We start from the raw sequence: 12,188 nt of genomic DNA on the forward strand, positions 1-12,188 counted from the left end.
ACTATTAATAATATGTAAATATTATACCATAGGCGCAATTTCAATAAAAAAACTGAGGGTGCTTAAGCTCTGCATTTTCTGCAATTTTCTTAAATTAAAATTAAATTATAACTATGAGGCATTAATGACTTTTTAGTTTTTCGAGCAAAAATGTTTTATAACAATTTAACCTTGAATATTTAGTTTATTAAATTTTTGAAAATTAATACAAAAGCCATAAGTTTTACAATTTACAGAAATAAGAATTATGTATAAGTTTATACAAGATTAATACGCCTGTCTTTTTCTGCAAATGAGTCAATAACTTTATTAACATTAATTAATTTTGTCAAATCTTTTTCTATATATAGAATTGACAAATCCGTTAATCTTTCCTGGCCCATTGAAACTCTAAGCCATGACTTTATCTTGCGTAAAGCAGAAAACGATCGTTCGCATGTTGCAGAACTAATTGGTAGTGTGAGTGCCACCTAAAATTGATACATTCTTCATTACTATTTTATAATTAATTTTAGTTATAATATACTAAAAAAGGTTGATAAATTACCTGTAATAACTTGTATACATTTGGATAAACATTTTTTTCTATTATAGTTTTTAAGTGTATCAAATCAAAATCTTTGTTTATCTGTTTTAGACAATTTTTTGTAACCATCATTTCTGCTTTGAGTGATTCAGTTTGAATATTAAATAAAGCCTGGAATTGTATACAAAGTAATGCAATGTTATAAACGTACAATATTGTTAGCTAGAAATTTATTAATATTTATTTTTACTTTAAAATGGTTAATAAATGGTTGACTTTCATCAAAATTCATCAAGAAAAAGTTATCTACAGCAGAAGCCAATATCAAACTTTCATCAGAAAAACGTTTCTTTAAATTAATTATTACAGTATCAAGTATAACAAAATATACTTGATTTTTCCAATATTTTTCAACAGAATCATCAAGACTTTCATTATCACCAGATGTTGATGTAGTTAGATAAAATTCTTTCAAGCTGTGTGGTTCTTTTCTTATTCTTTTGGAATCTAAAAACACAAGAGTAAGTAATGGTAAAAATGTGTGCAATTCTATGACAGTAGACATTATTATAAATCTTAAACATTTCATTAACTGGGTACATACTTTTCAAAGGTACTTCTAAAGAAATGTCATGATTGTCAGCAAACTCTTTTATTTTTATCCATAATACCAAAAATGAATCATCATTTCTTTTTTTTTCAAAAGTCTCAATCACACCTTTAATAATTCCGGCTGCGTTTCCTAGAGTTGCGGTTTTTTGTTGTAATTTATTGCTCAGTACATTAATTACTATCAATACATCATGAAAAATAAATAAGTTCACAATAAACAATCCTTTAGTTATGGTTGAATAAATACCTAAAAAAAAGAACAATAATATTTTGTAAAAAATTATTCATTATTCAGTGTTTATAGTTTATACACCAACAATTAATATTTATTTTTTAATATTTAATTAAGATGTTTAAATAATTAATACATTTTATACTTTACCAATAGCTTGACTGACATTCCTGTCAGAATTGGCTTCAATTTCTTCATTTAATACTTGTAGAATTGCTTTAAAATTATTTAAAACCACATCACAGTTTTTGTATCTGCAAACCCAACGTGTGTCAGATAAATGGGTCATAGATCTATTTTTAAGTCCCAAATCATTTTGTATGTCTTGCAGCTTAATATTTTTTGAAGGAAATGAAAAATAGATATGTATTGATTCCAACGCATTATATAAACTCCTTGCACTCTAAATAAATAAAATTATAGTAAAAAATTATAATTAAATTTGTTTTTCTAAATTATAAAAATATTAATACCGTTATATATTTGCACATGTCAACCACAACCAAGTTCAATCGGTGTGCCATACAATGGGTAAAAATCGCTGTGGGGTATTTTTCCTTAATTTTTGCCTGAACACCTCCTAAATGACCTAACATAACAGCCGCTCCATCATGCAATTGAGCAATTATATTTAAGTGACTTAATCCAGATTGTTCTAAAAATTTCAAAACTTCGGTAGCCAGAAAATCAGCATTATGCCCTCTAGAGACTTCCAAAAATCCCAAGAACCGTTCATGAATTTCTAGTCCTACAGTGTATCTAACACATACAGACATCTGTTGGCCTTTAAAACTCCTTTAATAAATAAAAAAAGAAATTGTATGATTTAATTAATGTCTAATGAATAAGTAATCAACAACAGCAGTCTGATTTCAATTTAAGTAGTCATCATCGGTTTTTATATATATAGCAGGTACTTGTAATTTTAAATTACCTAGCTTCGTCACACATCAATGCAAAAAACCCATTTGTTTGTACATCCAAAATAATATTCTCTCTGACATTTTCAGCACAGATACTTAAGAGTTGATTTTGTATCAGCCAACTAGAATAGTTTGTAGTACAATTGTATTTATTTGAAAATGTTTGATCAAACTTTGCAAATAATTTGCATGCTTCTTTAAAGTTACCTTTAATATTTTAATATGATGAATTATAATTTATTATCAATGTTCTATTTTTTTAATTTTAATAAAAATTATTACATACCTTGATTCAAGGCATTTTCTTCTTCAGAGTGACCTCTAAAAGCCATACCTTGCCCACTCAAATACAGTAAAATTTCAATCAGTTGTGAAAAGTAGTAACGATTTTCTTGAATTTGTTTTTTATATCCATCTGATAACTGACTTACAACTGATCCTTGTAATTTTCAACTTTTGTAGCTTTCAAATTTTGATTTACTCATAATATGATATTTTCGGGTAGAATGCAATTTCAATTTTTCATTTGTCTAATAATTTGAACGTTAATTAAAATACAATTTTTTATAACAGTCAACAAATATTCATATTTCATAATTTCATGTATTTCTATCTCTAATTAGAAGTAATAACCAGTTGGTAGTTATCGAAGAACAATTAAATGAAGTATAACAAAACTATTATGCATAAAATATAATACTTTTCTCCAATTTTGAAAGCCTTTCTCTGTGAAAGTGTCTTGACAATTGTTTCCCAGACCAAAATGTCGACAACAAAAACAAAATGCTAAGTCCTTACTTATACTATATTCTAGCCAATTTTATTCTGAATAATATTTACAAGAAAATGATCTGTTTTGGGATCCAAATCTTGTTAATGGATATTCCTAAAGCCGGTATTAAAAATATCTTATAAGTTATAATATGTATATTGCATTATTGTATTTTTATAGATATACTGACTTGTAATACAGGCTGCTTAGGTCCGGAATTCAAATCTCCTAAATCGACTGGAAATGAAACATTTTTTTCAGTTTCCTGGATTGTAACATTGAAACTGTCATCCACGTCTTGCTCACTTTGCTGTTCTACTAAGTCTAATAGTGTTTCATGTTTATTCAAAATAATTTATGTTAGAAAATTTGGAATATAAATTATAATTTATACTTACTAGAAGTTGTATTCGAATCACTGTTATTGACGTTTTTGTTTTTTAATTTATTAAAAATTGAAAACATTTTTTTTCTATTTAATTAAAAAAAAAATATGACGTGATATTATTGTCGTAGCTTCGAGTCGCTGCTGAACGTGATAATAATATAACCGACAGCGACGACCGTGTTTAGTGGAAGATAAAAATTGGAAAATAATAAATAATGATCTATAAATAGATTAGACTTCGAAAAAATGTCAATTGTTGAGTAACACATGTTTCATTCAATATACTCTGATAACTGATAAGTGATAATCTGGTGTCTGACGAATGATAATATTATGATAAACTGTTTTTGGTTTATTTTTTTTTTTGTAACTAGACGTTTTGATACATAAACACGACAATTATTTGAGGGTGCTAATTTTAAAATTGGGGGTGCTAATACCCCCTAAGCCCCCTCCCTATTTGCGCCTATGCTTCTAACTAAATTTTATTTAATAATTAAACTTAAAAATTGATGTATAAAATTATTAATTATTAATTATTGTTACTAATAATAACTAGGTAGGTAATAAAAAAAATCATTAGGTATTTTTACCTTGGCCTGGCCGCCAGTCGATTCCAGTGTGCAACACGAAGCACGTATTGTTGTGTGCGTGCAGAAATTATTATTTTTGAGTATTAGTTGTGCGGGCGCTAAGCGCCAAATTTATTATATTCTTCGGCGCAAATCGCCAGCTTATTTGTATTTGTGCGGACGCGAATCGCCGCATTATTTTTGTATACTTTACGGGCGCGAATTGCCATTTTTATTATATATATATATTATTGTTACGGCTCAAATAGCCAAAAATTTGTATTTTATTTGTGTGCACTAATTGCCACTCTTTTTATTATATTATAGTGTGTGTGTCAATTATAGTTTATTCCAGGCATAGGTAGCAGCTGGCCAGCCGAGCACCGCCAATTATGTGAGTTTTTCTTTATATATTATTATTTTGTATACCGCTCTAATAGCGGCTCTATATTATTATTTTGCATACCGCTCTAATAGCGGCCTTATATTTATATTATATTTTCATATAGGGGCTCGCATAGCAGCACCCTATATTTATTACATTTTTACCTGTTGGGCCAAAAGGGCCATATTATTATGTCTTTCTATACCTTTTTTGTTGCTGTGATTTTTATATTATTTTGTGTATTTTAAATTATTTGTATATTACAGCAACTTAGTTACCAAAAACCGTATTACCTTTTATTTTAGTTTTAAGTCCACACACCACATATATACACACCTACACACCCACCACACACTAGCGTTCAATAGTCTTGCTCGGCGATCCCGTCCACCTCTATTGAACTGCTATACACGTATACACACATACACAGGTCGATCGGTGTGTGAGTGTAGCGCGCGTAGTTTTTATTTCGGTGATCGGGCTCGCGTATTACAAATATACGCACCCGGCCCGTCCAGATATTATAGTTTGATTTTAAAACATATTAGTATACTATATCCTATTATGTCTATTACCTAAAGCAGAATCAATTTTTTAAAACATTTTATGCTTAATTTTTATCAATATACTGTCATATGTATATTGTATATAGCTTATATAATTTTAAACTTAAGAGACATAGCATACAGTTTATGCATAAATATTTACTTCAAATATTTACAGTGGGAATGCAAATAATAAGGTTTTCATTAAATAACTATTTACAATTTTCTTATAATTTTAAATATTTTATCTAACAGTTTTGAATTAAACCTTCATAATTATTGTAATGACTAATTATACACTTAATTGATATTTAACGTAATGATATGGTTTGGTTAGTTTAATATATGATTTAGATAATGTGGCAAAACAAATAATTTATTTTAATATCAATCAGATTTTGTCGTTTTTTCAATATAATATATGTGTATTGTATACCTATAGTATGTGGGTCGTCGTGCATTTTACAAAAGACAATAGTGTCGAGGCTGTACCAAGTACATGGTACAGTCATGGTACTTGTGCATGGCCAAATAAACTATAAATGCAGTTTGGGCTATTCAAAAAAGAACACTGTTATGGGAACACTGTAATTATTATCATCATTATCAATATTACTATTGTATTAAAAACTGCATGAAGGCATGTAGCATTTTCACTAATCAAAAAAGAATACAATACATAAATGTTCCAGTAAATTATTATAAACTTTATTAATTATTAAATATAACATGGCGCAGTCGAAAAGGATAAAAATATAAAATAATAGTTCAATTTCCTCATCACCATGAACCAATTACGGCAACCAAAGGATCTATCATCGGGAAAGGATTGGACTAGATGGAAAAATGTGTTCAGTCTTTACATGGTAGGATCAGGTGCAATTAAACTAAAAGAAGAAGAAAAAATAGCAATTCTCTTACATTGTATTGGTGACGAAGGAAGAACAGTAAGCGAAACTTTTGAATTTACGGAAAAGGACAGGACATATGATACCATAATTAAAAAATTTGATGAATACTATGTGCCAGCGCTAAATGAAAGTGTAGAGACTTTCAAATTCAACAGTCGAGTGCAAGGTGCAGACGAAACATTTGAAAAATTTGAAACAGATCTACGACAATTAAGCAACAATTGCAATTTTGGTTTACTACGTGATAGGTTAATCAGAGATCGTATTGTCGCAGGAGTAAAATGTAAAATTGTACAAGATCGACTATTAAGAACTCCAAATTTAATACTGAGTAAAGCATGTGAAATTGCTAAATCAGCGGAGCAAACAACGGAGCAAGCAGCAGCAATCAACAACGGACGACCAACCGAGGTTCAAACAGTTTTTCAACACCAGAAAACGAACAAAAAAGAACAAAAGCAGACTATATGTGGAAAGTGTGGAAAAATACATAACTTTAAAGAATGTCCGGCATATGGAAAGCAGTGTCACACATGTAAAGGTAATAATCATTTTAGTAACATGTGTTTTAAAAAAATAAATAACGGTAATCCAGCGTATGTAAAAAACAGATATGTGAGGAATAATAAAAATAATAATGTAAAGAACAGTAAAAAAGTGTTTGAAATGAAGGAAGATGAAGTATTATTTTTAGGCAACATAAATGTAGATTCGATAGTAGATAGAGGCTGGTTTATAAACTGTATGATTGAAAATCAAGAGATACATTTTAAAATAGATAGTGGTGCTCAGGTGAATGTATTACCAAATCATGTTTATATGAAGTTTGATAATAGACAAATAATAGAAAAAATTAAAATAAATTTGAGCAATTACAACGGAAGTTACATAAAAGTGTTAGGAAAGTGTAAACTAAAATTTTATTTTGAGAATGGTATGGTTGAATATATAGATTTTATAGTAGTAGATGAGCAAAGTCAACCAATTATTGGGTTTGAAACAATGATAAAATTAAATTTGGTTAAAAAACTATATGAAGTAAATGCAAACATAATGGATGATCCAAAATACAAATCAATAAGTGAGGGAATAGGACTCATGAAAGTAGAAGAGTATGATTTTAAAATACAACCTGGAGCTGTAGGGAATATTACGTATACAAGTAGAGTACCATTTACGGTTATAGATGAATTAAAAAGAGAGTTAGAAACAATGGTAAATAATGATATAATTATTAAAGAAGAAGAACCAACAGAATGGGTGAATCCAATAGTAGTTGTTAAAAATAAAAACAAAAAGGGGATAAGAATTTGCTTAGACCCATTTCACTTAAATAAGGTACTATTGAGGGAACATTTTAATTTACCAACATTTGAAGAAATCTCTTCTAAATTTAGTAGAGCTAAATTATTTACAGTATTAGATGCTAGTAAAGGATTTTGGCAACTCCCATTAACACTGAAGAGTTCAAAATTGACAACATTTATAACTCCATTTGGTCGGTATAGGTTTAAAAGACTTCCTTTTGGAATTAAAATAGCCCCAGAAGTATTTCATAAAACATTTAGTAGAGTTTTTGCAGATATAAAAAATGTATTTGTCTATATAGATGATTTAATTATTATAGCTAAATCTAAAGAAGAACATGATGATATTTTAAGAAAAGTATTAGATAAAGCATTAAGTGTGGGGATTAAATTTAATAGAGAAAAGAGTCAAATTGCTGTTAATGAAGTGAAATTTTTAGGACATATATTTTCAGAAAAGGGTATTCAAATTGATAAAAATAAAATAAAAGCTATTGAAAATATGGTAGAACCCAAAAATAAAAAAGATCTAGAAAGATTCTTAGGTATGATGACTTATGTACAAAAATTTGTTCCTAACATGTCTCAGCTAGCAGTACCCTTAAGAGAATTATTAAAAAAAGACTGTAATTGGTATTGGGGTGAAACTCAAATAAAAGCATTTAATGTATTAAAATGTGCTTTAACTTCTGAGCCTTTATTACAATATTTTGATTTAAATAAAAAATGTACTCTATCGGTGGATGCATCAAAAGATGGATTGGGAGCAGTATTATTACAAAATGATTATCCGGTAGCATATGCTTCCAAAACTTTAAATGATACACAAAAACAGTATGCACAAATAGAAAAAGAATTATTAGCTATTTTATATGGTTGTGAAAGATTTAAACAATACATATATGGTAAAAATATAAATATAGAATCAGATCATAAACCACTAGAAACAATTTTTAAAAAACCACTAGATAAAACCCCTGCGAGATTACAAAGAATGAGAATTAAATTAATGGCGTATGATTTAAATATAATATACAAGCCAGGTAAATTTTTAAAAATAGCAGATACACTGAGTCGTGCTCACATAAAAGACAATATAGATTTATGCGAATCAGAAATAGAATTGCAGGTGAATATGATTATAAAGAAATTAAACATATCTGAAAACAAATTGAGGCTGTTCAAAGAAGAGTCTAAGAAGGATACAGAATTACAAATGTTATTAGAATTTGTTAAAAATGGATGGCCTTCTATAAATAATATACCTGATCAAATAAAAAAATATTTGACGTTCTCAGAAGAACTATTTGAAAAAGATGGTTTATTGTTTAAAGGACAGTGCCTAATAGTGCCAAAAACTTTAAGAAAAGAGATGTTAGATAAAATACATTATACACATATGAGCATAGAAAAATGTAAAAGTAAAGCGAGAGAATGTTTATTCTGGCCAGAAATGACTAAAGAAATAACAGATAAAATAAATAAATGTTCAATATGTCTGAGTTTTAGAAAAAATAATAGTAAGGAACCAATGACAGTTAGAGATTTTGGAGATAACCCGTGGGAAATAGTAGGTACTGACGTTTTTCAATATCAAAACAGGCAATATTTGTTAATCATTGACTACTTTAGTAAATATGTGGATATAGAAATACTTGAGGATATGAGCAGTGAAACAACAATTAATAAATTAAAATTAATATTTTCAAGATATGGAATACCATTAGTTTTATTATCTGATAATGGACCACAATTTTCTAATAGTAATTTTAAAAATTTTTCTAAAGAATGGGATTTTGAACACAAAACATCAAGTCCTAGGTACCCACAAAGTAATGGTATGGCAGAGAGAAATATTCAAACAGTTAAAAACATATTTAAAAAAGTTGTAGCAGACAAAAAAGATATTTATTTAGCGATGTTAGAATTGAAAAATACACCCATTCTAAATGAAAATTACACACCAAATGAAATAATGTTCAATAGGAATGTGAGAGGGATTGTTCCTAAGATTTGGACAAGAAAAATTAACTATAACTCAGTTAAAAAGGCAATAACTAGTAAACAAAAAATTGATAAAAAACAATATGATAAAAATGCTAAAAAACTAATACCAATAAAGGAAGGTTATCATGTTTTTGTTAATATGGATAATAGGAAACCACACATTCATGGAAAAGTGATTTCGGTATGTAATAGACCAAATTCATTTGTCATTAAACTAAGTAATGGACAGACAGTTGAAAGAAACAGAAAACACCTAATATGGGATCCTGGATATGATTATGGTGATAGTAGTGATACTGAAATAAGAATAAAAAAAACAGAAATAGAGGATCAAGAGAAAAAGAAAAGTGAAAAGGAATTAAATAAAGGAAACCAAAAGAAAAGTGAAAAGGAATTAAATAAAGGAAATCAAAATAAAAAGGAAATAGTTAAAGGAACACAAACTAAGAGTGGGAGGATAATAAAAAAACCTAAGCATTTAGAGGAATACATGTAATAATATAAAAATTTAAGAATGTTAAAAAAAAAAAAAAAAAAAAAAAAAAAAATGTTAATAGGTATAAGAATTTAAGATTGTTTAATATTGTAATTGTTATTATTTTGTTAATATCAAAATTGAGAATGTTACCTATGTTTAAAAAGGGGGATGTTATGGGAACACTGTAATTATTATCATCATTATCAATATTACTATTGTATTAAAAACTGCATGAAGGCATGTAGCATTTTCACTAATCAAAAAAGAATACAATACATAAATGTTCCAGTAAATTATTATAAACTTTATTAATTATTAAATATAACAAACACTACCCAATAAATTGGAATTTAAATGGTTGAATGCTAGAAAACTTGGTTCTATGTCTGGTAATTATATTTTGAACTATAATCTATATGATGACTAAATTTTATTCCATTTTTTAAAATTAAAATAACTGTGAATTTAAAAATAAGGTACATTAACTAAACTTTAATTTTGTATATTTTCTATTTTTTCCTGTCAAAATTCTTAAATTTCTCAATACTAAAAATAAGTATAATCCACATACCTGATAAAATATATTATATATTTAAATTTATTTACAGATTCTTATGAAGAAGCAAAACGTAAAGCAAATATTGCTCTAGAATCATCTGATTTATCTGAAGTAGAACTAAAAGAAACAAGTAAACAACGAGCTAAAGTGGTAGAAAGTTCACCTTCACCTTCTCCTAAAAAATCTAAATCTAAATTAAAAGAAAGAAGTTTGTTAACACCATCCAAAGTATTTAGTTAGTATTTTCTAATTCCAAAATTAGAATACCATTAATATAATATAAAATAAATGCTTATTTTAATTTAATTTTTAGAAAATAAAAAACTGAATTCTTACGATGAAGATTCTCTTAGCATTAACTCATTTGATGGTAACGATAAAGATCCAGATTTCATTCTCAAATGTAAGAGTGATAATTGATTTCCAGAAGAATTATACTTATATATATACCAGGTGATTCTTTTATCATTGAACACTCATTATTTCAAAAATTATTAATGTTTTTGAAAATATTATTTTACAAAGTTTCAAGTTGTTAAAAAACCAACGTTTTTATTAAAAAAATTATATTTTAATTACTAAAATGCTGATCTTTTTTTTTGACTAACTGATGGTAATTGTTTTTAAGTATTAAGTAGGTCGCGTGGCCATTTACGTTTGAAAAATGCTGATCTTAAAAAATAATTTTAATATTACATATGGTATATTTAAAAACATAATTTTTTAATAAAAACGTTGGTTTTTTAACAACCTTAAACTATGTAAAATAATATTTTCAAAAACATTAATAATTTTTGAAATAATGAGTGTTCAATGATAAAAGAATCACCCGGTATAAGTTATTATATGTTATTTTTTAGCTCCAGATATTTGTGTAATAAGCTCACCAATCGGAAAGATAAGAGTAGAATCAATATCTGATTCAAAATTAATGAATAACAAAAAAACTGAGTTAAATTTTACTTCAAAATCTATGACTGATGTACTTCAGCGTTCCACATCATCCACTAGTAAGCACCAAAAAGTACATGCAAATAAAAACCTTTTCAATAACTCGCAACTATACAGTAAGATTCTTGATTTATTTACAAACTTTATTTATACAATATTAAAACTACCTATTTATCATAGCTATAAACACTATTAAGTAAATCATACTCATTATTCTTATTAACTTCAACAGGTTCCATTTTTAGTGTTCTATGGTATGTATTGTTATATGTCTTAATAATCTTCGGCAATTCAGAGATCCATACATTATTTAAATAAAGTACTTTCTTTAATTTATCACCTAATGTACGGTTAAAACGTTCGATCATAGAACTCTTTTTATCAGTACCAGTACTATACATTGTTATGTTATATTTGTTTAGTAATTGTTTTAAATCTTTATTATAAAATTCTTTTCCTTTATCAACATGTAATTTTTTTGGTACAATATATTTAAATATTTGTGAAAATGCTTCAGATACTTCCAATCCAGACTTTGTCTTCAAAGGTGTTGAATAAACATATTTAGAAAATGTATCGATAACACTAAGAATATATTTAAAACCATTATAAGCCTTATATTATATATTAGTCTTATGATTATCATTAACTTTAATTTCATTATATTTATTTCTTAAATAATAATTGGGATCAATGTTTTTTGATTTTGGTCTATTAAAACAGTATAAATCAGCTTGCCAAGTATCATTTATACCTCTTTGTATAAAATGTCTTGTATCAAAATGTTTTCTAGCTGGTTTAAATAACTCATAAACTTCTATAAGTTTGGGTGGTTTTGATATATTGTTCTTTTTTGTATTACATTTTCTACATACTGATAATCTCCTATAATATATTTTATTTTTTTCAATAAATTCTGGAATTCCATTATTTTTTGTTTTTGTTTTACATTTTTTACAATAATCCATTTAATTAAGATATTATCATCTATATATTTTCTCTAATTGTATTATTTGGAAG

General features: G+C 27.1%; 3 protein-coding genes across 3 annotated transcripts; 1 reads left to right on the forward strand and 2 right to left on the reverse strand.

Moving 5' to 3' along the window:
* Nucleotides 1-221: 221 nt before the first annotated feature.
* On the reverse strand, nt 222-3,614 carry LOC149060238 (zinc finger MYM-type protein 1-like). Its single transcript, XM_089220431.1, has 3 exons — nt 3,464-3,614; nt 3,256-3,389; nt 222-470 (listed from the first exon to the last, which is right to left on the reverse strand). The coding sequence occupies exons 1-3, from the start codon at nt 3,528-3,530 to the stop codon at nt 258-260; spliced, it is 414 nt and encodes a 137-aa protein (XP_089076557.1). The 5' UTR covers nt 3,531-3,614; the 3' UTR covers nt 222-257.
* LOC149060239 (zinc finger MYM-type protein 1-like) lies at nt 726-2,625 on the reverse strand. The gene is made up of 7 exons (XM_089222976.1): nt 2,580-2,625; nt 2,467-2,500; nt 2,305-2,415; nt 1,940-2,165; nt 1,521-1,773; nt 1,131-1,385; nt 726-1,033 (listed from the first exon to the last, which is right to left on the reverse strand). The coding sequence occupies exons 1-7, from the start codon at nt 2,623-2,625 to the stop codon at nt 726-728; spliced, it is 1,233 nt and encodes a 410-aa protein (XP_089079102.1).
* A 2,052-nt stretch (nt 3,615-5,666) lies between the features above and the next one.
* On the forward strand, nt 5,667-10,644 carry LOC149060240 (uncharacterized). The gene is made up of 3 exons (XM_089220340.1): nt 5,667-6,407; nt 10,267-10,452; nt 10,531-10,644. The coding sequence occupies exons 1-3, from the start codon at nt 5,741-5,743 to the stop codon at nt 10,635-10,637; spliced, it is 960 nt and encodes a 319-aa protein (XP_089076466.1). The 5' UTR covers nt 5,667-5,740; the 3' UTR covers nt 10,638-10,644.
* Nucleotides 10,645-12,188: the final 1,544 nt, after the last annotated feature.

Source organism: Diuraphis noxia, unplaced genomic scaffold (assembly GCF_037042655.1).
Source record: "Diuraphis noxia isolate RWA-SAM2 unplaced genomic scaffold, SU_Dnox_SAM2 contig0001, whole genome shotgun sequence".
NCBI classification, from domain to species: domain Eukaryota; kingdom Metazoa; phylum Arthropoda; class Insecta; order Hemiptera; family Aphididae; genus Diuraphis; species Diuraphis noxia.

What these genes read in the sequence shown, in the direction of transcription:
- LOC149060239 (XM_089222976.1), bottom strand. Translation starts at nt 2,625, where the DNA reads ATGGCTTTTAGAGGTCACTCTGAAGAAGAAAATGCCTTGAATCAAG. An exon ending in AGAAAATGCCTTGAATCAAG is followed by an intron (nt 2,501 to 2,579) that starts GTATGTAATAAT and finishes AAAATATTAAAG; the next exon opens with GTAACTTTAAAGAAGCATGC. An exon ending in TTTAGAAGTACCTTTGAAAA is followed by an intron (nt 1,034 to 1,130) that starts GTATGTACCCAG and finishes TTGTGTTTTTAG; the next exon opens with ATTCCAAAAGAATAAGAAAA.
- LOC149060240 (XM_089220340.1), top strand. Translation starts at nt 5,741, where the DNA reads ATGAACCAATTACGGCAACCAAAGGATCTATCATCGGGAAAGGATTGG. An exon ending in GCAGTGTCACACATGTAAAG is followed by an intron (nt 6,408 to 10,266) that starts GTAATAATCATT and finishes ATTTATTTACAG; the next exon opens with ATTCTTATGAAGAAGCAAAA. An exon ending in AACACCATCCAAAGTATTTA is followed by an intron (nt 10,453 to 10,530) that starts GTTAGTATTTTC and finishes TTTAATTTTTAG; the next exon opens with AAAATAAAAAACTGAATTCT.
- LOC149060238 (XM_089220431.1), bottom strand. Translation starts at nt 3,530, where the DNA reads ATGTTTTCAATTTTTAATAAATTAAAAAACAAAAACGTCAATAACAGT. An exon ending in TGATTCGAATACAACTTCTA is followed by an intron (nt 3,390 to 3,463) that starts GTAAGTATAAAT and finishes AAACACTATTAG; the next exon opens with ACTTAGTAGAACAGCAAAGT. An exon ending in CTAAGCAGCCTGTATTACAA is followed by an intron (nt 471 to 3,255) that starts GTCAGTATATCT and finishes TATCAATTTTAG; the next exon opens with GTGGCACTCACACTACCAAT.